Source organism: Barbus barbus (genome assembly GCF_936440315.1).
Source record: "Barbus barbus genome assembly, chromosome: 14".
In the NCBI taxonomy this organism is placed as follows: Eukaryota; Metazoa; Chordata; class Actinopteri; order Cypriniformes; family Cyprinidae; genus Barbus; species Barbus barbus.
The window spans coordinates 17,900,187-17,926,833 of record NC_136742.1 but is presented as its reverse complement, the minus strand read 5'-3'; the positions used below and the strand labels follow the sequence as shown (position 1 = coordinate 17,926,833).

At 37.5% G+C, this 26,647-nt stretch overlaps 1 protein-coding gene and 1 pseudogene across 3 annotated transcripts; both read right to left on the bottom strand.

Moving 5' to 3' along the window:
• Positions 1 to 151: 151 nt before the first annotated feature.
• LOC306880579 (activator of 90 kDa heat shock protein ATPase homolog 1-like) lies at positions 152 to 4,084 on the bottom strand. Of its 2 annotated transcripts, none has more exons than XM_079434192.1 (9): positions 3,728 to 4,084; positions 2,247 to 2,437; positions 2,088 to 2,170; positions 1,900 to 2,017; positions 1,719 to 1,810; positions 1,396 to 1,521; positions 1,154 to 1,255; positions 981 to 1,032; positions 152 to 734 (listed from the first exon to the last, which is right to left on the bottom strand). In XM_079434192.1, exons 1-9 carry the CDS (start codon positions 3,805 to 3,807, stop codon positions 562 to 564), a joined length of 1,017 nt encoding a protein of 338 aa, XP_079290318.1. In that variant the 5' UTR covers positions 3,808 to 4,084; the 3' UTR covers positions 152 to 561. The 2 variants fall into 2 exon arrangements, with proteins under 2 accessions (XP_079290318.1, XP_079290319.1); XM_079434193.1 differs by having other exon boundaries at positions 2,322 to 2,437; positions 3,728 to 4,070.
• Positions 4,085 to 10,763: 6,679 nt separating this feature from the next.
• LOC306880219 (cell division cycle-associated protein 4-like) lies at positions 10,764 to 26,341 on the bottom strand (annotated as a pseudogene). The gene is made up of 2 exons (XR_013785886.1): positions 26,052 to 26,341; positions 10,764 to 11,593 (listed from the first exon to the last, which is right to left on the bottom strand). The product of XR_013785886.1 is annotated as a cell division cycle-associated protein 4-like (transcript).
• Between the last annotated feature and the right edge of the window lie 306 nt (positions 26,342 to 26,647).

Genomic DNA, 26,647 nt, shown 5'->3' with positions numbered 1-26,647 from the left:
GCCGAGTGTGAAATAAACTTTATGGGGGCTATCAAATATTACATTATTTTTAGAAATAAATATTTTATATTATAATATATTATAATAGTTTATTATAATATATTATAATAGTCTACAAATATTTTAATAGTCCACAATCATAAGCGATAATGGTTCTTATAAGTTAAAACATTTATTTCTTGTTTCATTTCAACACAGATTTGACAATGTGTTTAAGAGGTATCATGAATATATAATCAATTCGACTTTTGATTCATCTCAGACAAACATATTTTCACTTATAAAATACTCAGTTTTAAATATATCTGGAGTGCCCAGACATAGCATTCAAACATATATATTACATTCAAACATGACAAGCTCTAATGCAAATTAAATACAAATACAAAAAAAAATCCTAGCACCTATTTTTCACTGTAAAGGCACAGATGTTTGTGGGAATCCAGCAATTAACTAGTGCAGGCAGGAGATACAACAAGTGTTCATAGGTGTTTTTTTTTTTTTTTTTATCTATTTGTATTATGTACCAAGTTTCTGGCATGGCACAACATGAGCTTTGGCTTAACAGAGTCGTGCTCCGTAACCAAACGTCTGTTTAATGGCATCAAAGTAGTATCTCTGCCAGCCCTCTTTCATTCTTTCCTCCTCATTGCTGGGAACTCCTCTGGCCTCCAGAATCAGCTCTGTCTCACTACCTTGATTTACGAAGTTTAAAATGACAGTTGCTGCGTGTCCTGAAAGAGAGATAGAAAGAAATTATAACTCAGATTAAAGCAAACAGATCCAACAACAGTGATGAACATTGGCCATAAACAATCAACAATGAGCAAAACACAGACTTTCCTTAATATGTACAAAACAAATAATATAGAAAATAAAAACCAAATAATATAGAAAATATTATTATTACTACTATTATGTGTGTTCATAAAAAATTACTAATATTATTAATATTACAATATTCATATATACAACCATACCAGCTGGCCAACTTGAAACCCTCCATTTCATCACAATTTTCTGGTCTGGAATCTGAAAGAGAAATGGGCAATTGTTTACAAAAACTATGTTGAAATTTATGTGTCAATAGAGAAAATTCTCACCAGATAAATCAAATTAAACCCTCTTATCATTATAAGAGGTTCATTCATACCAGTTCTGCAAACTGCCCATGAACATTTCCTTCCATCAGCCGGAATTTGCCTCCTGAGCACCCATCCACAAAGGCAGCAAGGTGTGTAAATGCTTGTACCATCTACACACATGGAAAAACAAGGAGCAAGTGAGTTCAGCATCAAATAATCTATGCATAATAAAACACCTGGATACATACACATTTACTGTTTCAACTGCATTTGTATGGACTGACAGGACAAGAGAGGAGTTTATTCTGACCTCTTGGTTTAGGAAAACCCTGTACAACTCTTCTGGTGAGGTAAAAAAGGTGTCTTTCACAGTCAAAGATACTGTTGAAATTTTAACTCCAGTGTCGGGAGCATTTTTTGTTGTGGAGGACCCAATCTGTGGGGGGATCAAAACATATATACTCAATTTTGATACAGAGCTAAAATATTAATGTGCACAAATATCACTTGAATCCAAAAACAAGCATGAAAATATGTGTGTTATTGCAATGGACATTAAATACAGGGTGGATGTATGACCAGCATACTGTCTAGTATATATTTGTGTTACCAGAAAAATTAACGAGAACTTACTTGGGTTTCGTCTAGTTTGACCTTGGCTTGAGTCTCCTGATTCTGTTTGTTGAGTGCGTTTTCTGTTGGTAAAATCATACCCTGAGAGAACTCTGTCAAAAAAAAGTTATGAGAATGCGATGACCTGCACAAATAAAAACAAAGCAGAAATTACTAATAGATGACGATTTAGATCCATCACCTGTTTTGAGATGTTTGACATAGTTGCCCAGTGCCACTCTGATTTTCTTGACTCCCTCCTTCCTCATGAGATCAGTCAGAGGTGTGTTTGGCTGGTCTTTACAAAGTCTAACACAAATCTGTACAAACAAACATAACTTAGATTTTTATTCAACATGCTCACTTGTATACGTATCAAGGTTCACTTACATCTAAGTCATCCATGTCATTTTCATCAGAGAGATTCGGTATTTCCACAGTGCCTTTATATTTGATTCCCATTTTATTTGTACCTACAGTGAAGAAAAAAAACATTTCACCTTTACATTCAATTATTATGTTGTGTGTGCAAACAGAACTTTGACTCACCAGTCCATGAGGCTTTAACAACCCACTCATAGAAGTAGATGAGTTTCCCTTTGCGGTTGTTGATAGAGGCCTCACCATCTATATTGCTGACGTCTGTGATCTCGCATGAGCCTTCTTCACCCTCTACACAAAGCCCAAGAAGGAGGCTACTTATTGCATCTTGAGACCAGCTTGTGACATCTCTTTCTGTCCTGTGGTATACGATTAAGAAAAATAAACATTTATAAATAGTTTATTTGATAGAATTAGCATATAATTCACATTTCAAAAGAGAAATATGCAACTACTAATAATTGCAGTTTCTCCAAATTGTATAGGGGAGTAAAAAAAACTTTTATTTTGGATGAGATTAATCATTTGACAGCACTAATATATATATATATATATATATATATATATACACTGAAAAAATGTATACTAATTTTTTTAAGGTAAGTGGTTGCAATCAATTTATTTTAGCTACATTTAAATAAACAAATGTAGTTGATTAACTTTCAACTAAATTTGTTTATTTAAATGTAGGTAAAATAAATTGATTGCAACCACTTACCTTAAAAAAATTTGAGTATAATTTTTTCAATGTATATATGAAGAGTTTATTTGCAAAAACAGATAACTCCGGGGTTTTTTTGTTTTTGTTTTTTAACCCAATCAAAATAACCCAACTGAAGTTTGATTGAGATTAATTGGAATGCACAAGGAAAAAACATGATTTCTGAAAATTGTTAAAAATGGAATTAACTGTTTTTGCAAATGAAATGTTCATATATATATATATATAATAGTTATCTATATTAACACTGTCTCACACGTGTATGCATTTGAGACAGCAAGACATAATATAGATAACTATAATATAGATAATTATATAATACAGATTACTTATTCAGATAAGTAACATTTTACACATTTCAAGTGGGACAGTTTAAAAGTCATACTCAGTTTGCTTTTCATCAGAACACCCTGAGTCTAATTCTGTCTCACATTCATTTACTTCCAAAAATAGACTGTGCCAACCCCTCACATTCAACTACAGGACATTCCAGAGGCTTCTGCAAACACTGGAAAAACTAACCTAATGGCTGTAAGAATCAAATGTTGGCACTATTTGTAAAATATAAAACAGTTTTAACGTTTTCTGTGAGGTGATATGCCATTCTCGATTCAATCTGTTTTTATTCACAGTATTTGGCCGCACATTGAGACAGAAACAGTTTAAAATGATCATTTAAAATGATCAAATTAAAATATAGAATGGTCATAATCCTGAAATATGTAATCAATAACATACTTTCCCCCATACATTTATGCACTTTAACCCAACATCTAGATGAATAAATATGTGAAAATAGAATATTAGAAAGTTGGAAAATAGAATTTCATCTATTAAGAGACACTTCATACAGCTATTTTTAACACAAAGGGCGAAAGAACTTGTGGTTTCCACGCTGTTGCAGACATGCACGTGTTAGGCTACATACCAGTGCCAGTTATTGACATTTGTCGCATCTGCTCTTTCTTCCACGATCCAGCGCGGGTCTCCCTCTCCCCATTTGGCCATGACAGAATTGAGGTGATTTAAAAGAATTGAGATGTTCCGATAAACGTCGGATGCGGGATAGGACCGCAGGGACTGACAGATGTAAATTCGTGAATTAAGTATGCAGTAGGAGCTCAGCTGATTTGCTTGCGTCGAAGGAGGAGAATATTCATGAGATTATACAGGACCAGTATGCCTATATAAGACGCACAAAACAAATCTGAAGGAGGCAGGGAGGAAATATTCAAGGAGCAGTCGAGAGGTTAGTTGTCCGCTTAACTATAGCCGGCAGCTGTCCCCCCAAACCTTTATTAAGCCCCCATAGAAAGTCCCAGAACCGGAACTGGGTGAAGAAGCTTCCTTTAGAAACCAGAAACTTGCGGAACGTCTTGGCCAGAGATCCTCATTACCTAAGTAAAAAAAAAAAAAAAAAAAGGAATTAGAAGAAACCCTCCTTAATTCTCAACTTTTGACTACCAGCCATAAATCTCATTTCTCAACTGAACTGAGCTCCCTTTGTGAAAAAGAAGAGCGCTTAATTGTTTTGAATGTGCATTTAGGCTATATAGTTTACTTTATATCTTAAAAGTAGGCTAGGCTATATGAAAAACAACTGTACTACACGTATACTTTATTATAGTACTTATAATTGAGTACTTGGTCATAATTTTAATTATAGTGTTTTTTGATATTGCATATTACAGTTAATATATTTTAAATGTTGGCCTACTAAATTGTAGTGATTCCAAATCCATAATTACGAATATATTCAAATAGGTTACATGACATAAAAGATTTAATAGAAATGAGATGACTAGATTTAGTCTGCTTTTCTTTTTTTTCTTTTTTTTTTTTTTAAAGCAAGATTGTAAAAGCTTACCATTGTAATAAAGAACTACCAATGGTTTTATATATGTGACCCTGGACCACAAAACCAGTCATAAGTGTCAATTTTTCAATCTAAAAGCTGAATAAATAAGCTTTTTTTTTTTTGTTAGGATAGGACAATATTTGGCTGAGATACAACTATTTGAAAATCTGTAATCTGAGGGTGCAAAAAAACTCAAAATATTGAGGAAAATCGCCTGTAAAGTTCTTAGAAATGCATATTACTAATCAAAAATTAAGTTTTGATATATTTACATTAGGAAATGTACAAAATATCTTCACGGAGCATGATCTTTACTTAATTTTCTAATGATTTTTGGCATAATTTTGATCCATACTATGTATTTTTGGCTATTGCTACAAATATACCCCAGTGATTTAAGACTGGTTTTGTGGTCCAGGGTCACATATGATTAGTTTGGTTTTAATACAAATATTATTTATTATTTATTATTATTTATCAAATACGACAATTAAACGTGTTACTTTGCACAAACTATGGTAAATATTCCTAGGGAAATGAAACACTGAAACCATATTCATATTACCGTATTCAAAATTGATCTGTTTTCTTTTTAAAAAATTCTGGTATTAGATGATCCCAATACAAGTGTGAAAATGAGATGTGTGGGAAGAATACAGTCAGTATGATACTGTGATTTTTCCTTAAAACAGACACATTCACTTTTAGCCATCAGTGCATGAGTATGTCCAGCAGGTGGAGCCGAGGTAAAGAGAGCTGACTGATCTTTGATCCTCTTGCCTTCAATAAGACATGCTGTTGTATTAAAAAATGTATTGATTCTTTAATTATTAGCATTTGACTGTCATTAACTCACACTGTAAAAAAAAATAGAGATCTTGCTTTTGATGCTTTCAAAGGAATATGCCTGATCACCCTTTGGAGTAAATGGCCTTTTAACATAAATCTGGCCTTAACCTACAAAAAAGATTTAATAGAAATGAGATGACTAGCCTTAGTCTGCTATTTTTTCCATGGATCTCTTTGTAAAACATTAGAATTCATACTCTTAGATGGCTATTTGGAGGCTGCCTGCAGTTGGATCGAATTGCTTGCAACAAACAGATGCATTTGTTTTTGCTATTTTGATGCTATTAATAGATGCTTCTTTTTTTTTTTACTGAACTGACAAGTTTGACATATCAGAAATAGTTTAGTCATTAATTTAGACTACTATGGTTATATGATTATTTTATAACCCTAACACTCCTTTTCTGATCCTTGAGGTGAAAATCTAAATGATCTTTAAAAGTCTTGATATTATGTTGTTTAAGGGTTTGCCACATTTTATATATATTGTCTTGCCAGGAAATGTATTGTGTAATTTAAAAGTGCAAGACAAAATACCTATCTTATAAATTGTATAAACAGTATAGACAAAGACTATTCTTGATTCCTTTTGAACCTACTGGAAGTAAATAGCCATCATAGGAAATCAAATGAATTATTCAGAGCAAACTGACAGGTGAGCATCTCGTGCACTCCATCAGATTAGCTAAAGAAGAAAAAAGTGTGTAGTTCTGCTTTGTGTGCAACATTGTTATGTTGTAAAATTAATACATGAAATAATGTATAGCCTTGACACATTGTATAAAAATGAATAATGCTCATAATTGTTCAAATTAATATAATTATTAAAAATGAACAATTTTAGTATTTTTTAATCAAACGAGACAAAAAAATGATGTTACCAAATACATTTGTTAGACATCCAACATTATAAAATAAACTCTAATCCAATAAAAATAGGCCTACTATCAGATATGCATCACATTTGAGAACCACAATCTTGTTGCCATACCACAACGAGGAAGACTTTGAGAGCCATATTGGTGTTTTCCTGTGTCAGTCAAATTTGTCTCCCACCCCTCTGCTGTTGTTCTTGGCAGCTACTATCAAGCATAGAAAACTGCAGTAATATCCCAGGAGTGCAGCTCTGTACCCACCAAACAGACAGATGGAGGGGCACACAGTCTTGTCATTGGTGTTTGGTGAGTTTTTGGCTCAAGGTCTACATTTAAAGTCACACCAGAGGTGTTCAGCTGGGATCAGGACTTGGCTTTCTGCAGACCAGTCAGGTTCTTCCACACTGACTGAATCAATCATGTCTTTTTGAACCGTGCCTTATACACAGAGGCACTGTCATGCTAGAATAGAAAAGGGTCCTGTCCAAACTGTCTAATTTTATACTGTCTATAAAATTAGAAGCACTCAGTTCCATAGAAGATCATTATATGCTTAAACATTAAGATTTGTACTCATAGAAATGACTAAAGTAGTCAAACATGTTCATTAGAAGGGGGTGACCCAATACTTTTGGAAATATAGTGTACCTGGCAATAAAGCCAATTCTGAAAGCAAAGAATTTTTCATTCATTTTTATGAGTTGCATCATGGTTTAAAATCTCATCTTTAATGCAAAGTTGCTTGTTTATATGAGACTTAAGTGATAACCTTTGTATCACGATTTTATATACCATTGATGTTTGTGCAGTATCTGAAAGATATTGTACAGTATAAAATTCAGAGAAAACAAGTCGATCTCTCTTCATATGTGTTCAAATGCAAAAGCCTCTAAGTGGCATCTGATATTTTCATCTAAAATGAGCATTTTTATCAGGCTGCTATGTTTAGGTTCAGTAATTTTACTTTAATGGCAAAGTATAGGTCCTTTTCTATGCAATTAAAGTGAAACAACTGAACATAAATATAGGGGCCTGATAAAAATGCTCATTTTAGATGAAAATTTCAGACGGCATTTAGAGGCTTTTGCATCTGAACTCTTTATCTGCATGAATCTATTTTGCCTGTAGGGGGCGATATATGTCCGTATTTGCTATATTTTTAACTGCCTTGTTTACTCCATATTGACTGTCCGTTTTATGTCACTTAAAAGATGTGCTTTACTGGTTGTAGATGTTGAGTAAATACATAACACGTTTCCATTTCCATTTTTTATTTGACATACTGACCTGCTACAATGTATTGCATAGAATATGACTGCAAAAGAAAATGCTTTATTTACAGACCTCACAAAAATCTGCGGTCAAAACAGATCAAAGGACAGTTTCTGGGGGAAGAAGAAAATGTAGGGTGTAAAGTCCTCATTAGAAAAAACAAAAAAAAACATCTAGCCATTTATTCATTCAAAGGTATATAGGCCTACTACATTGTGTCATTTGCAATTAAGCAAGACAGCGCTTATGCTCATATTTTCATATTGCACTTGGGACAAAGTGACATTTTAAGGTTTCTGATATTACAATTTCATTAGGATAATTAAAATAAAAAAAAGGTTCTCTTAAAAAAAAAAAAACTGCCAAATTAAACAAGATGAGGTGATGTTTAAAGCTTGCCGTTTTGTGCCGCACAACCAGCAAATTTGAGAAGGACCATGATGATACAAACTCTTGCTGCTTTTTGTATTCTCTGTGCAACCAGTACATTAAACGTACCATACATTATTGGAGTAAGCCGTTCACACGTTTACAACACAGTGTAAACCACTTTTCACTGCTGCTCTATGCATTACTGCAATACATGCTCCTAAACTAAAGCATAATGAACATTAGTTTAAAACCACAGGCTCCTGGGGCTGATTATTGTGAAACAAATGTCCTTCAAGAGACTGAAACTCAAGCAGCAGGAGACATTACATTTAAATGAGGCCGACAACTGAAAGCTCTCCTCAACCACTTCAGCATAAAAACTTAAAAAGCTGCCTAAACAACTGCCTGGTCCAAAGAGAAGTGAACACACCGTAAAGAAGATCCCATCGTGGTCAGCACAGATCAAAACCTTTACAAATAATTCCAATGATAAACATCTCTTATAATATATGTACACAATAATTATTACTAAGAGGAGGTGAAGTACAAATCACACTTTAAAAAAACGAATAAAACCTCCGAAAGACCAAAGTCTATTGAGCATATCTCACTCTTAAATAAAAGCAATATATTATCTCATGATCTTCAGTCAACAAAAAACATCAAAAGTCAAATATATAAATACAAATATATATACACACAACAGAAACAGATAAAAAAAACTAACTGATCAAGCTTATAAAGCTTAAAAAGCTACACACATTAGATCCACAGCTTTCAGCATTAAAAACAGGTGCTGTTGTAACACCGATGGTCTCGTCATACAATCTCTCTCTCATTTATGGTTACCATCTTACACGAGCATGTTTCCTAAAATCTGAGTGTAAACTTTGAGAGTGTTAGGTTTTCTCTGTGGCGGTCGGTGCATGTGACTTGTGAGCGGGAAAGGCAGGGTGGGGCGTCTGCAAGCCTGAGTTTAAAGAGGTACGAGAATGTTAGTTTCGACCAAAAGCCTTTCTCCAATGCTGTAGTTAGTATTTTCTTAAATTATATAAATGTCATTTATTTTAGTTGGAATGTCTAAATTTAACTCAAATTTGGACCATAAATGTCTCAAGCCACTAATGATTAAAGTGAGCTATCCATAGGCAAGAGAAGACATTCCACCATGAGCTAACAGACCAAACTGAACCACTTCAACTTGTTATTCTTTTCCACATAAAGCAGAGAGAGAACAAAGCTCCACCCTTAAACTAAAACTATTGGTCGGGAGGAGATCAAAGCCCCTTGGCTTCACTGGGGGCGGGGCTTGTTGTGGACTCACCAATGCAGCGCACACATACCAGCTGTTGTCAAACTCTCAATGTAGCGTTCACCACTAGCACGGCTCTTCACGTGACAGGAGCTGTTTGCTTTAACCCCCTCCCCTCTTAATCTGGCTCTCTGGTTCTTCCCCTCCCCCTGTTTCTGCCCAGTCTTAATGGAGACAGCAGCTTGTGGCTCTTTTGCATTCAATTGCAGCAACTTAATGTTCAGTGGATGTTAATACAGGTCAAAAACCAAGGGCCTCGCTCTGGTCTACCTCCGCACACATTTGAGTAGTAACTAATAACTAAGTTGTGGTGGAAATGGCTCGTGACGAAGGGAAAATGCAAGCAGGTAAGACATCAGTTCTGCTCCACACGAGTAAGCTTGGACATTCAGAAATGGTCCTCGAGACATCACGAGAGGCATCCACAGACATCCACGATCAGCTTTTTGCAGTGTAAATCACAATGAAGGACAGCAGAGAGATGTAGACCCACATTCGGGTAATGGCTTCTTTAGAGAACAGAGGATCGTGCTAAACGCTCCAAAAAGTGGCAAACAACCCACTTCAGAAGCGTCATGGGCATAGAGCAGAAAACTCAGGAAAGTCTATGTGCGGGTCCACAGTGTGCAGTTCATCGTCGGCAGTCTTCATTCTCCGTTGTAGGCACTATGTTCATACGAGGGATTCGACGGTGGCTGTGTGTCTGACAATCATGTATGTGAAAAGTAGAAATAGCATTAAAATCCAAATGATTACAAAATATAGATCACTTTTTACGCAAGCAACAGCTCGTTCTGAAACCAGAAACATTTTGAAAAGAAAGTTTTGAATAGAAAGATCAAGACAAAAGCCTTTCTACTACAGCTATAGCTTTGGACTGAATGCTAACATTTGAGGAGAGGCCTTCCTGTGAACAGAGAGCCATATATAAAACAATCAGCAGTTTTGAAAGTTATTGGAGAGAAACCATTAAAGTACAGTTGTAACGAGAGTCTTTGTATAGAGAAAGAGCTCTTGGTATCTTGAGAGGTAGTGTGAGTGCTGCATGTGCATGACATGATCTGATAATCAATTACTGACAGTAAATGTAATGCTTCAGAATACAGTGGAGATCACAAAAAATAAATGTCTTTTAGCTCATCAAAAGCTACGGAGCATCCATCACGATCCACTTTTCTTCAATCTCCTCCTTGTTTTAAATACAACTGACTGAGTCACTATCCAATATAAATTAGCGTCAATGGTAATACTTTGTATTTGTTTCCGAAGTCCCTGCATAGTCATATCTTAGTTTGCTTAAATATAAAAGGATGGCAGCGTAAGCTCGACCATCTGTAAAGTCTTAAAAATGTGCATTTATCCTACAGTGAGAGTGTGTCAGGCAGTTTCCTTTTATTATATATAAATATATCAGTCTTCTGTATAAAAATAGATCAAATATTTGTTTTAGTTTTTTCTTTTTTTTTTTAAAGAAAACACATTGTATTATTCATTTCCCATAGAAAACATTGGGATGGCTGAATGAGGACACTGTGGTGCGAGCCGTGGTTCAGGAGCGCACCAGGATCTCCATGATGTGGTCCAGGTCGTTGGTGTCTGAGAGACAGAGCTGTAGGCTGCTGTTGGATGTGCAGCTTGAAAGGGTCTTGAGGCCATCTTCCACCCCGCTGCTTCTCTGCGCAGGAAACGGCAGGACAGAAATGTCAGAGGAGTCGTACATCGACGTGTCGATGTCTTCAAAGATGTCATCCAACGGCAAATCTGTCAAGTAGCTGGTGGAATTAGTAATCTCAAAAGAGCCGAAAAGCAAATCCGATGACCTTGTGTCGTCCTCACCAGCGAGGGATGGCAAAAGTGTCTCGTTTTCAGTGCCACGCAACTGGACCTCTTCATCCTCAGCCGTAGTGAGGGGGAATGAAGGGGAGTGCGCTCCGGTTAGGGGTGGAGGACAGTCTAAGGGCACAGGTGGCAGGTCGGGGAAGTGGCGTGGGGTGGAGGCGTGAGGGAGCGTGGGGCCGAGCGGGGTTGGTGCCACACAGGTTTCCCCCTCCTGTCTCATCTCCTGCTGAATCTGGCGGAGGGTGTTGGCCAGCAGGACCGAACGGTGCAGGCTGGGTTCAGCTCGCTGCTGGCAGCTTTGTAGCTTGTCTAGACACAAGTCCAGCACCAGCTGCCTCTGCTGAGGATATGGCAAGTCCTGGGCAGGATCCTCACATGTGCTTAGCTTACGTTTCACCCCCCCGGTCCAACATGTACCTAGAGATGAGAACAGAAAGGGAAAATCAGAAAAACAGAACATGAATGTTTCTTTCATTGACCTACCTTGCAGTGAAATGAAATATTACTTAAGGGTGCATGATATTACTCGTAATTCAAGCTTTTTAAGCTTCATCCAATAGTATATTTTGCAAGAACATAGAGGGATGTTATGCACCAACAACAATGTTTTTTTTGCAAGCAAGTCACACTGCACAAGCCTCTCTAGAATGCCGAGCTCATCACCGAACAAATCCACAATCAATGCCATAGGTGGGGATCAATGACAAATAAAAGTGTCCACAATAAATAGAAGGAAAAACCTTTTAAAAACCTAGCTCAAAACAAATGCTCCAAGTTCTCAAAAATGAATTAATGTTGATTTCATTAGGTTTTTAAACATTTATATATTTTCAAGAAAGGTTTCAATCTAGTGACTTACGTGGTGTAAGCCAAGTAAAAAGTATATTTATATTAAACATTTTCCTTACAAATTCAATAGACCTTTGTCAGGGTAGCGCCATATTTAATTTTTGACAGGAAGGATAAAAAGGGTGTGGGAAAAAAGAAGCGTGTTCAATGGATTATAATGTTGTTTAATAACATGCCAGTTGTTTAGCTGACAAAACGTCTGCAAAAAACCTTTAGTAGACAACATCTTTTTTTATAAACTGCAGTTTACCTACATGGTGCATGCTACTGTAAAGAATTCACAGCCTCAAATTCACACATACAAATTCAATATATGAAACAAATTTTCATTGCAAAAAAATTTAATGTTTTTTTTTTCCATAAATCATGAATTAATAATTCATACGCTAAATACAATTTTTTATTAAATCACATTTCACAACATGAACTAACCTTTCTTAGTCATAAAAAAAGGTTGAATTATCTGATATTTTAAATTATGTTAAAGGAGGACTATTTCCTGAACCTGGAAGAGTAACGTTAGCCTACAATGCTGGCTCGCACAAAGGCTGTTTCTATAAAGTGGGGCAATTCCAACTTTGCAAGGACAGTCTGACGATTCTGACTCACAGCCTGTAAGTACGTTTCTGCCACTGACTATTCAAACGCGAGTTTTGAGCAGTGTAGAGTAGTGCTTGTTGTTTGTAATTTCTCCGATCACAAATGCAGACATGGTAATGTTTACGCGGCGCGATGCATTATAGTCAGTAATTATGTCCCCACTGGATGCAACAAATGCCTCGATAATAATGGGTTTTATTGTTTTTGTGTCATCGTGCCAGGAAACAATACGGTAAGGGGACGTAACATTTCAGTCTCACGCTTGAGGTATTCGTCCAATCACAACACACTGGATAGCTTGCCAATCAGAGCACGCTTCGCTTCTCAGAACGATTAGCTTTGTAAAAATCGATGCGTTTCAGAAAGGCGGGGCATAGAGGAGCAACAATAATGTACATTATGCGGAAAATAATGTTTTTTGTTTTTTTTTTACCTTAAACTGCATAAACACATTGCATTACACCAAATACACAAAATAATGTTCTTTTTAGCAACGTCATATGACCCCTTTAATACTTGACATGTTTCTGCATGTTGCCTGGATCACATGAGATTGCATCCATGTTCTACTGATTCAAAGTGATGCAAAGTTCACTGTGCGGTCTACTCCAGTTGTTAACTTTGCATGGAATAAACCAATTGTGAATTTAACAGCACCATGACCATCGTCTGTTCACACAGAGACTATTGCTCTACTCTGTTCTTGACAAACACTTTCGCCTTGAAATTTGACTGTTATCTGATACATGACTGTTAACATGAAGCTTTAACCTGACACAGCTCTTTCTCCTCCTCCCTAAGCGGGACTTCCTGAGAGGCGGATGCATTAGCTCAAGCTCCTCCTGGCTGCGTCTGCAGTACACTTGAGAATAAGCTCATGCTTCGTTAGCGCTCCCTTCTCACAGCGGAGGAGGATACGCAGCACAGGAGCGCAATGCTTACTGCTGCAGCTTCTATCCCGTGAGCGATTCTTACAAGCAAAGACCTCCTTTAAGATACACTTTTAAATTCCAAAAAGGGGTTTTTGCAAAAATGCCATTGAAGAACCTTTCAGTGAACAGTTCTTAAAAGAACCATTTTTTTTCTTAGTGTGAAGAACAATTTTAATAATCTAGACTATATATTATTAATAGTATTTTTCACTATAAAAGAACCTTTTGTGCAATGGAAAGGTTCTTTATGGAACTATGGAGCTGTAAAATCTAAACAGTAAATGGACGTAGCCATTTTTGAGCACTGAAAAATGGTTTTCTAAAGTATGCAATCCCATATACAAAGCTACTATTCCAAGCCACAAATTTTGTTTGGGCCATATGTTTATGCACAAACAAAAGCGGAATGTGGCTTGTGGGTACACGATTTGAATCCCGACCATAACTGCTCTGTCAGATAGCCGACTTGGATCTGGAGTTTGAGTGGTAAGGGCTGTAAATGTGAGAGACTGTCTATACACCTCTGCGCTCTCTGTGGTGTCGGCACCCCCCTCCCTACATCCATCACTCTGAACGAAAGCAGACATCCCCCGCAGGTCTGGTCACTGACTGCTCTTCTCTACTGCAGGGTGCACAGGAAGCTGCAGGAGCCAAGAAGAGCCTCTCGTGTTCAGAAGTGAGACGGATGCATTAGATTGTGTAGTCTCAATCCCACCATATAGACAAATGTGCAATGTGTTAAGTAGTGATCGACCGATATTGATTTTTTATGACCGATACCAATTATTTGCATGTTTATGTGCCCGATAACCGGTGTGCAGAACCGATATTTATTTACTGTTATAAAGTAAATAAATGACTGCGTGAAGTAAGTCCATACTTCACTTTGGTTTTTCCTCCTTTCAGTCATCTTAACACAAAATGTTTTGAGAATTAGCAGTCTTTCTGATCTCACTTTTGACTTTCTCAGTTGGTCGCACGAGCACATAATTTGGTTGCAATTTGTTTTTGTTTTGTTTTTGCTACAACATTTGATTAATCAATGCATGCTGATGAACTTTTATCATAGTTTATAGTTATATGGTAATGAAAGTGTTCAACATTCAACCCGTTCTTTTTCATTGGTATTATTTGTGATTTAAATTTTGTGAACAGGAATTCCTTTTTTTCGTGCGCTTTCACTTTCAAATTTGCGATCTTGGTGTCACATTTTACAAGAAAAGATAATTGTCTGTTTTGCTTATATCTATACACCTTTCACTTTTTTAAGACTAAAACAAGAGATGGATTCATTGTTATTCTTAATTAAAAAGCACAACAACAATAAAACAGTACGTTGACAATGACAAACTAGCTTACATAATATTTATTAACAAAAACGAATAAGACGAGGCATGGCACAGGACACATCACATGCTGTCTTATATACAGAGTATATTACAGAATGTTTAGCAAACTCTGAGGAAGCAAATAAATATTATTATATATTTTTTAAATTAAGGAAAGCCTCCATAGCATAACGTGAGGTAAACAGCAAAGATAACAAGCTTCTCAAAACGAGAAGAAAAGTAAAACTAAACTGGCTGTAGCTGACAGGACTTGCATGTTTTTTCTACAAGAACACCAGCATGTTCACCTTTTCTGGTTTAAGAAGCGGTCTTTTACTTTAGTTTGAAAACAAAATCCTCCGTTGCGCTCCGTCCGCAACGCGAACCTTCGCGCTCGAGCTGAGGCGGCGAGTATAAACCAGGCTCTACCCACGAAGCGCTCGCGCTGAAAGTAGGGGTGTGCTCAAAATATCGTTTCTTAGATGCATACCGCTGGGGTCGACAATATAATTGGCCCGGTGGCCCGGACGTACTTTTAAAACCGTCAGGGCCACCAGATCGCTCCAACCACTAGCCCGGTGGGGCCAGTAAAAATAATGCCTCGATTAAAAAAAGTCTAATTTCACATGAATTACCTGTGGTTCTGTGTTTTGATTTCTGTTAAATCGTCTCGGTAACCACCGCTAACGCGTTACGTGATCCCGACAGCCTTACAGATGCGCTCCGTCGCTCCCGCGGTTACGCGCGCAAACTGCTGCTCAGCACCTACCTATAGCTACTATTAAGCTAGGCTACATGTTTCTGAAACCCACATCACCCGGCCAAACGCCGGGTAAAAAAGAGAAGGCAAGGAAGAGAAAATCACCAGAGGAATTGAGGGAAAGCGAAAGGGAATACGAAAAGAAAAGGCAGAGAAAGTTTCAGCCCCAGTGGCGAGACCGCTGGAATTGGCTGGGCTTAGGGGTGTGCGATGTGACGATTTTTGATCGTGGATGATAAAAATGTCTCCACGATCTGCTTTTGAAGAAATATCGTAGTATCGTGCTACAGCACACATTATGTCAAATACAGTTCGGGTGCCTCCGTCTCAATTTACTGTCCAACAGGACATACAGCAGTAGAGTTACTCTGACAGGACACTGCACTTATTCACGATCGCAAAACTACATTATTTGCTCACAAGCCTTGCTGGTTAAATGTTTAATTCGCGCGCTGGTCTGACGTGCGCTCATACACCTGAAGCACGCGCGCTAAAAAGCCTGTCTAACAGCGCCTGATTACTCAACTAACTTATCTTTTGCGCTAATACTGTCAAAACACACAAGGTTTACATACAGACTCAGTTGGTTATCTCTAAAATGAAAGTAAATAGTTAAGAGAGAAACAGATGCGTGCCTGTATATTAGATGCGTGCAGCTCTTAAAGGGACAGGACGCTAAACATGCTGTCGACTGTCATTAAAGGGATAGTTCACCCTAAAATTTAATTTCTGTCATTATTTACTCACTCACATGTTGTCCCAAACCACTATTAATTTCTTGTGCTGAACCCAAAATAAGATATTTTGAAGAATGAGGGTAACCAAACAGTTGCTGGTCCACATTGACTTTGATAGAAGGAAAGAAAAATCCTTTGGAAGTCACTGAGGACCAGCAACTGATTGCTTTTCCACCTTCTTCAAAATAACATTTATGTTCAGCAGAAGAAAGAAACTCATTCAGGTTTAAAACAACTTTTGAGTAAATGATGGTATAAAAATAAAACATTATGACAGAATTGACAGACAGATGACAGAATATTTATTTTTGGGGGAACTATTCATTTAACGTTAACAAAACAACAAAACACAGAGAGAAAAATCACCCACTATTCTTGACTGAAAAACTTTAATACAGCTGCTTTAGGAATCAGTCTATATAGTGTTTTATTTTTATATTTGTTCATTCAATTTCATTGAATGCTCTGCTAAATACACCTTTTGTACCTGAAAATAAAGCACTGTTTGTTTTATTTGTATATTATGTGTATTTGTAATGTGTATCTTTGTTCTTATTTTTTAATAAGAAAGATAGAATGATGACAAAGATTTTTATCTTCGCCCACTTTGGCCTAAATATCTGCCATGTCTTTTTTTTTTTTGTTACCTTGAAAGGCTTTGTCTTTCTAGTTTGGCTGTAATGCTCAGACAACTTGTAAAACCAACATGACAAAGAATCGTGATAAAATCGTGAATCGTGATATTTCTAAAAAAAAAATTGTGATATATTTTTCCCATATCGCCCACCCCTAGCTGGGCTACGATCAAGAAAAAAAAAGAGGTTTACTGTGAGCTCTGCAGATCAATGCCCACATAAGCAGACAAGTAAGTTAGAGAAAAGTTAACGTGTATGAAACCTATGGTATGAACATAATATAATGAATTGCTGTGTGACTACAGAGAATGAATCCTATGCAATAGGTTTATTTGCACTTGTTTCATGTTTTTGCACAGTTTTGCTGCACTTTGCACTAAACCTACCTTAAAAAAAATAAATGTTATTCATGTTGTTCAAGCAAACTGTTCTTTTTCGTGATTATTGGGATCAATACCCGACGCGTTGACCTGGGCCAGTGAACTTCAAAAGACACTGGCCCAGAGGGCCAGTGGCAAATTTCCCTTATTGTCTACCCCTGATACCGATATAATAAAAAAAGATACAGTATCGACATTCTAGCCCTTAGTATCGATACTCCGCCCAGCCATTAGGGGGGCGCAGCGGCGCCCGCGAGTTTAAAAAAAACTCATGGAAAACGTTAAAGCAAGATGTAGCATTTAAGTGATTTCATAGTGAAATATGTTATGGCAGTACATGGTGTCACAAAAAAGAATTATAAGAATATAATAATGTTATAAGAATATAATAAACACTGGATAATGTTAATTCACGGAATAATATTCTCTGGAATATTGGAATATAACAAGCATTGTATTTTATTGCATTTCTCAACTGGCATGCTCTAAATTATGCTGCTGACAGCGCGGTTTATCTATGCATTTAACAGGCTACTCAAACTGCGATCGATTGCAGAGAATTTCCATAGAGTTGTATTAATTTAGATGTTTATAAACTAAATAATGGTAATATAGTAAGTGTTAATACAATTTAGGGTGCTTCAAAAAAAGTGAATCTTGTTAAAAGTTACATGCAGTGGCCGTGCTGAGCATTTCTTGAGCATCAACCGCTGAGTGAACTGCAATATGAAAGCGGCGTCACGAGACTAATGATGAGCATATAGACAACAGAGAGAGAACTAAATTCAATGCTTTTATTTCCAACATGGAATCATTCATGGCTGTATTATTTAATTCATGCAAGGTTACGTCTTTATTGGGAGAGGACTTGACGGATTATCTACGTGACTCCGACTTCACGAGACTATTAGACCACAGAGAGAGAATTAAATTCAGCTCTTTTATTTCCAACATACGCTAATTCATGGCTGTGTTATTTAATTCAGGCAAAGTCATATCTTTATAGGGACAGGGCTTGACAGAGTATCTTATTTATCATATTTCTTAGAGCCAAGTTGCATAAACTATATATCAGGCATTTATGTAATACATCTAATTTGTGCATTAATGACTGTAATATTAAATAGTTTACTAACTACAGAAAATCAAGTCTGCACCTGCACGCCGTTGTTGTCTCGTCTCCCCTCAGATGTGCTGCAATTGCGATCCTGCGCGCAATTCTCAAAACACCCACAAGATGGCGGCATTTATCGGTGAATCCGATATTACAAAACCGATAAATCGATATATCGGTCGATCTCTAGTGTTAAGTCTTAGTTTAAGGCAATAGATACCACATCCAGTCATGAACCTAACTAAAGCACGAAGGGAAGAATATCTTTAATCAAAGATATTCAAAGGGGTGGTGATGGCGCAGTGGATAAGACACATGCCTTTGGTGTGAGAGACCCGGGTTCGAATCCACTGTGAGACACCAATGTGTCCCTGAGCAAGACACTTAACCTCTAGTTGCTCCAGAGGCGTGCGACCTCTGACATATATAGCAATTGTAAGTCGCTTTGGATAAAATTGCGTCAGCTAAATGAATAAATGTAAATGTAAATGTAAAGAACTAACACCATTTGCATCAAAACAAGTTTGATTAAACACTTTTAATGCCTGGAAACAGCCTTATTATGTGTTTGTGTGTGTGTTTGTGTGTGTGTGTATGCGCGCATGCATGGGCTGCAGCGCTCAAGTGTGTCACGCTGGGGCTAGCGGTTATATAACCATGCACGCTAGCAGAGCACTCTGGGCTCATTCCCGCTCAGCCCTATAGGTGCCGTTCCCACAAAGCAGTCACAAGGCTTCAAAAGAGACATTTTGTATTCCTGCAGATTTCACAGCTGAATTCTGGCAGGAGCACACGAACGCTTGGAAGAGGGTCTGCAGCCTGTCTCTGTCAGTAACAGAAAGCTATAAATGGAATGCAAGCGAGCAAACCACCACGACTACAGAAAAACAATATAATCAAGAAGACTATGACGTGGAAGAGTTCATATTACATTTGGCTTATCATGCTTATGATATCAAACAAGTGTTAAAGCTTGAGAAAAAGGTCATTGACTGATTTGTGCATTCAAATGTGCATTATAAAGCTTTTTTGAAAGGCAAGCTTAACAACTTCCAATTTAACTTGGTCACTATAAAGTCTTGCAGCTTTAAAGCAGCAAGGCATGATTTAAATTGGGCCCCTCTGGTTAGACTGGCCTCTGTGGTCTGCTTGCCATGGCAACAGCGGTGGATGGGAGGCTGGCGCTTGAGTGGCACACAGAGTCTGCTGATCAAAGACAATAAGCACAACTACGGAGGCGACCATCAAAGTGGGAGAACACAATGGGATCTTCGTTAGATTGCAGTCATTGCAGTATAGTATGCTGTGTTGCATCACTTCAGGTCTGCACATATACATGATGGTACTTCAGTTTGTTTTTAACCTGGTGACTCAGAAATGAGGCCGACCATGGCCAAACAATGATATGGAATTTTTATGAGCAAAAAAGATTCTTAATATGTCCAATAACCAATGTGTATAACTGATTTTTAATAATTGTTATATAACTGCTGTTTGACAATAATAACTACTTAGACTTAAACAATATTTAATTTGCTAAATTAAATCAAATTCTTGTTTCTTACTTATTTTGGGGTGCTGACTCCAAAAATACTGCCTGTTTTGCTTTAGCATGTCGCACTCCCTCACAAAATATATGCATTTCATAACATTTTTGCTTTTAAAAGGGGTCATTGGATGCAAAATTCACTTTTCAAGTTGTTTGAACAAATGTGTGTTGGAAGTGTGTGTACACACACACATCCATCCTATAATGATAAAAATCCACCCAGTGTTTTTTTTTAAATACCCATTTTAAAATCCCCTTTCTGAAATCAGGCTGTTCTGAGATTCCTGTCAGAATGATGTAGTTCTGTATGGACTGTTTCTATGGGCTGCGATACGCAAGCCATCCGCCATTTTTGGAACGGTCTGAGAATCTTTGAGCACATTGACTGTGTGCGTCTACAACAGCAAGTTATACGCTTGTATATCTTTGAATATTCATTGATTATTATGGTGAATGCAATAAAAGCTAATCGATGGTCAATTAAGCAGTTTCATTTTGGGGTGCGTGCGGCTCATGCGCAAACGGCTGTGAGTGAAGGTGAAGGGTCTGGAACTTACACGATAATAATTTACTAATGTACAAACTACGCTTTTAATGTGATCCAAACTTTAAAAGTAGCCTACATTAAAACACATACAATACAAAGTACTTTTGTATTGAAATGCAGTAATAATTAATGTTCAATTATAATTTCCCCAGAAAATTGTTGCATATTGTTGCACTTCGCTTTGACAGGCTGCGGACTCGAGCAGGACAGATATAGGCCATTCATTACTACAACTTGTTAATTCGTTCCTACAACATATTAATTTGTGGCCACTGCCCAGGTTTCATTCATTTGTTCCCAAGAAAACTCTTGATTTAACTTAAATGCGAGAACAATTTAAGTCATAGTAACGAATTCTTAATTCATGGCCACAAAATCTATCATTTCCCCCCACGTTTACCACAGTAAGAGATACGAAAACAGTGTTTAAAAGTGAACAACAATAAATAAACCTGTGAATCTAGAGCAGGGGTTTTCAACCTTTTAGGACATGCGCCCCCCTAAGTTTGTCTAATTTCACTCGTAACTAACCGTAAATCATTTTACACCATTCTCACTGTCGCCGAACAGCGGGAGTCAGATTGCCCCCTAGCGGATGGCTGAAGAATTGAAAGCTCGTATTCATAAATCTTCAAGGCAATGTCTCTGAATTAATTGATGCTCGCGCCCCCCTTGACAGGTGCTGGCGCCCCACAGGTTGAAAACCCCTGATCTAGAGGGCGAGACAGTGAGGATTTGGGAAAAGAAAAATTAGATTTGTGACCATCTGGCAAAACAGAACACAAAGCCGCATACAGCTCGATTTAAATGTATGGGCTCGAACGGCATAAATCCAAAAGCATGGTCGCGATGTAACATTTGCCTGCTAAACAGTTATTTATCTTATTAACATAGCTTTGTACCTCACTTGTGCCATAATAGCCTTACTTACATTTCACTGCTGGTTATACTCTGTATAACTGTGTATGTGACGAATAAAAAATCTTGAATCTTGAATAATACTCACATTAAAATGTTTCAAATGGGTAACAGTGTGTTTTGCTATAGCAAAGCCGGTGGTTTTGGAAGCGGACGTCACAGCCCCACACACACCGTACTTGCATTTGGGATTATTTTATTTGAAATCTCGATGTCAATTGCAAACGATGTTTTAAAATAAAACAACGAGCACCACGAAACCAATTTAAAAGGTGCATTCAGCGGTCTCCGTGACAGGATATGAAACAGCCCACAAAGTATAATGATCCCATGTGTAACTACTGCGCTCTCTCTTCATTTTATCAAATGATCGTAATCACATTTTACGTTTTACGATCCTGCCACTAGCCTTTTATTTAGACTAAAAACCCTTTTCATTGGGGTGAGGAAGCTGACTTTTTGTGTGGCATTTGCACATCCTGTCATGCTGGTGACTATATGCCACTGCAATAGATGCATTGTGCAGTATTAAGGGGTCATATGATGTTGCTAAAAAGAACAATATTTTGTGTATTTGGTGTAATGCAATGCGTTTGTGGTTTAAAGTTAAAAAAAAACATTATTTTCCACATACTGTACATTATTGTTGCTCCTCTATGCCCCGCCTTTCTGAAACTCGTTGATTTTTACAAAGCTCATTGTTCTGAGAAGCGAGGCGTGCTCTGATTGGCCAGCTATCCAGTGCATTGTGACTGGCCGAATACCTCAAGCGTGAGACGAAAATGTTACGACCCTCACAGTGATGGCGTTTCCCGGCGCGACGAGACTAAAACAATAAAACCCATTACAAACGAGACCCATTACATTCAGTGGGGACATAATTACTGATTATAATGACTTATACTGTCTTTTCACGCGTTGCATCGTGCCGCGTAAACATTACCCTGTCTGCATTTGTGATCGGAGAAACGACAAACATCAAGCACTACTCTACACTGCTCAAAACTCGCGTTTGAATAGTCAGTGGCAGAAACGTACTTACAGGCTGAGTCAGAATCGTCAGTCTGTCCTTGCAAAGTTGGAATTGCCCCACTTTATAGAAACAGCCTTTGTGCGAGCCAGCATTGTAGGCTCTCCTGCCAGGTTCAGGAAATAGTCCTCTGTAAATCGTGCCGCACACACTCAAATATTTGAATTGTACTGTTCTGGAACAGTGTTGTAAATACTACTTAACCACTGATTTCTAGTTGTGTCCTCTTTTGGAAGCCCAAACAAAGTATTTTCGCTTTCACAGCTTCTCCAGTACATGGCGCTGACGGCAGCAACAATACTACAGCGAGAATAAAAATCCCACCCCCTTTCTTTGCGTAAACATTTGGGCGGAGTTATGAAAATCTCACCACATCGCAACGTAGACATGTGGGGGCGTGTTTAAATGAGCCGTTTTAGGAGGGCGTGGACAGGTCTTAACTTTTATAAAGAATATCTCTTTGATTTTGAGACTTTAGTCTTTGCAACTTCAGGGATCTTATCTATGCATGAACAGCTTGTAACACTCCAAAGAGAAAGGAAAACTTGAAATCGCATCATATGACCCCTTTAAGGTTAAAGATTAATCGATTAATTGATCGTTAATTTAAACGACGATCGATTGTGGAAGTGATCGAAAATTGACATCCCTAGCGTCAACGTATCTGGAGCGGCCAAATAAGGAATCTACACATTTATGGTCTCACTCCACGGAAGAGAGGGGCGGAGTCAACAGAGCTCACTAGGATTTAAAGTAACATTAACTAGAACAGCATGCTAAAAACACAGCTGATTTTGACAGGCTAAAGGTGTTTTTACACTACCATTGAGAAATTTTAACCAAAGTATGTTATAGACTTTTCATTAAGACCCTAAAGAATCATATAAACTTGTGTAAAATGGGCATCCGATGACACCGTTAACAACCAACTGTAAGGTGAAGAACATTCAACATTAAAATACAATATTAGATTGTACTATGCATTAATACAACATTAGATTTCAAAGTTAGAATTATGACCCAGATGGGGTTTTTTTTTTCCTAGATCTGTAGGAGTTTACTACATTCAGTGACAGAAAATTACAGATTTTGTGGAAAGTTCTTTGACTTTAAATTGAGTATTTGAACATTTTTCCACTCCTTTAAAGAATGCAAGTTAAATTATGTTTTGAATAATTACTTTTGTCATTAAAACTTTTGAAATTTGACAGCTTTGTTATTTTAGCAAGTGGAAGTTTTTATTTTTTGTGGGAAAGAAAAAAACTATACATGAAGGTATACAGTATATTATGTTGATTTTTTTTAACTCATCAACAAATTAGGTAATATTAGACCTTTTTGATAATCAGCAGACATTCAGATGCAGTGCTTTGTAATAATAATAATATGTAAATAATTTAATACATTTGATAAGTAAATCTTATCATTAAACTTTTATCATATTTTTATTAATGTGTAAAGTGTAGTATCAATAACAGGCTGTTACACTTTTATAATGAAGGTGCTACGTGCATAAAAGTGTTGACATTAAGTGTTTTACAGACCATCAAGCTATCATTCATATTGCCTGTGTAACACATATAAGAGGCTGAACAACTGAGAAGTGACTTTATACTGCTGCTTTCACTTACAGCAGCACAGCACCGCATAAATGAAAAGCAGCCTAGCTCCACACAAAAAGATACATCAGTTTCACTGAAGGTAGAGAGATAAGGACTTCATTTACATCACTGTGTGGTTAGTACATAAAACAATAAATGAATATAAGACCACAAAGTGACAGACAGCACTGAAATGATCTTTAGTCAAACTCTGAGGACAAGATAAGAGTTGCTTCAACTCATAGGCCGGCTTAAGTTATGACACTTCCTGCACAAAAGCAAACCGAACTGACGTGGTTGAATAATTTTTCCATCTTTTTCTCTTCCGGTTTCCCTCCCACTGCCCCAAAGGAGGCAGTCACGATAAAGAGGACAACAGGTAAGAGTCTTTAAAAAAAAAAAAAAGCCAGGAAAGAGAGAGGGTGTGCATGAGCCAGAGCAATCAGGAGCTCAATCAAGATAGGTTAGTCTGCAAGAGAAAAGTGGGAGGAGAAGGAGAGATTGAGTTGAGGAGTGTAAGAAACAGCACAGGGGATTGACAGAGTAGGAGGGAGGGAGTAGGTGGCAAATACCATTGACAAGCCGACTAAGTCTTGAATAATGAACCACTGGGTAGACAGGCCGGATGTCTTAGTTTGGGCAGCTTTGTAACTGGGCGGCTCCAACAGACTGACGAAGTGACTCAGGGTTTAGTCACGCTGACAGACGTGAACACACGCTCATATGAAGCCCACTTGTCTTATCAGTGCAGTGGTGTAAGTCTTTGAGTCAAAGGTGAAACCTCAGTCTAGTATAAGATTCAGATGGATTATACTAATTTAATGGAAACACTTGCCCACTAAGAAATAATCAACAAGTAATACATGACTGAGGTGCAAGTTCCTGACAAACCTGCTTTACATTCGATTACACACCTCTAATAAGCCATTAACTCTTTCAAAAAAACAACAAAAAAACAACCCTTAACCTTTTTAGTTTGACAGCCATGAGAGAGCAGAACCTAGTTTAGGCACTACTGACTTTGTTTACTGCAGAAACCGACAGTTATCATCTACAGAAGTCAAATACATATTGCAAACCTGTACATTTCTTTAAAAACCTTAAGGTGATATTTGTTATCGTTCAAATGAATTAACCACAAAATACCCAGAAGTGACCATACTACACTTCAACTCTTACTACGTAATACATCACAACCATTTTTTAAACTCCACATACCTGCTCCTTTCAATAAAACCTAACGTTATGGCTTTCGCTTTCCGAAAGGCAGCTGAAACTGAAACTGCTCATATATTTAAATCACTCCTCGAGTTTTTCGCGTATGATTGCACATCATATGATACATACTCATAAAGATTCATATAAAATTATACATTCATTCATTCGAATTGTGAAACTTTAGTAAAACTGAAACCTGCATTCATGCACTCTTGGCTTTCACTGTTGCTTTAGTTAGACATGTTTGGGAAAAGACGACTGAAATATCGTAACGACATAGTATTTTTTATGCATTTATTTAATAAAAGGTTCGCAGGGAAGCCGTCCAGTCACATATGGACGTTAGTTGGGTTCAAACATCAGTGTGACCCCGTTACGCAACCGAGACCACGTAAGACTTACAGAAGAAAAGTGTCTGTGTTTATAGTCTCACACACACACAATGTTCCAGATATACAAACTAGTATAAGTTACATTATTTTTGCTAGGACTGCTCCAGTTGTAAATAAACTGGTGTGAACGGAGTTAGCAGCTACACAAGCTCAAGTATCGTCAACATAAACTCTAAGTTAGTTGTTACGTAAAGCGGGACAGTAGTGATCGGTATTAATATATAAAACAATAAAAAAAAACAGAATGACAACTAAAAAGTCTTCTACCAGGCTCAAAGTTGTTACCTTGACGAGGAAAGAGCACCATCTCCTCCGACGGGCTCAACTTCCTTCTTCACAACAGCGGACTCCACATCCAGTCGACACATAGAGACAGTGGGAACTCCGTTTTTTCTTTTCATGGACGCCTCGAACGCTGTGATGTCCCCTTGACCCATACCATTATGTTTGGCTCAACCAGTTGCTTCGTTGTTTACTGTTTATTACAACCAACTACTCTTGCAGACGTGCGCGCGCACCGCTAGCCTCCGCTAACTAAGCTCACTGTGATGCGCAATGAATTAGCCAGTTAGCTAGTTCGTACTTGGTAAAGTGCTGGCTCTGTCTAATGTTATATAGAACTACGAAATTAATTTACCCAAGATCCTCGAATGACCACTACATTCTCTTGACTGATAAAAGTAAGATGTACGGTTGTTTAAATCGGTCGCCGAACTTCGCGTTGAGCTTCTGGTCCAAATACTGTACATTATTTTGCGCAAAACTACGCGACCGATCGCGTCTCTACGCAGCACGCTACACTGTAGAATCAACGGGAAAAGAACTCAGCTGATTGACGGTCGTCAGATGGGAAGGCTGTGATTGGTCGAACGCGATCTCAG

Bases quoted from the DNA above. Each gene is read 5' to 3' on its own strand.
- LOC306880579 (XM_079434192.1), bottom strand. From the start codon at position 3,807: ATGGCCAAATGGGGAGAGGGAGACCCGCGCTGGATCGTGGAAGAAAGA. The intron at 2,018-2,087 runs GTAAGTGAACCT...TTGTTTGTACAG, and splicing joins ATGACATGGATGACTTAGAT to ATTTGTGTTAGACTTTGTAA. The intron at 1,522-1,718 runs GTAAGTTCTCGT...ATCCCCCCACAG, and splicing joins TCAAACTAGACGAAACCCAA to ATTGGGTCCTCCACAACAAA.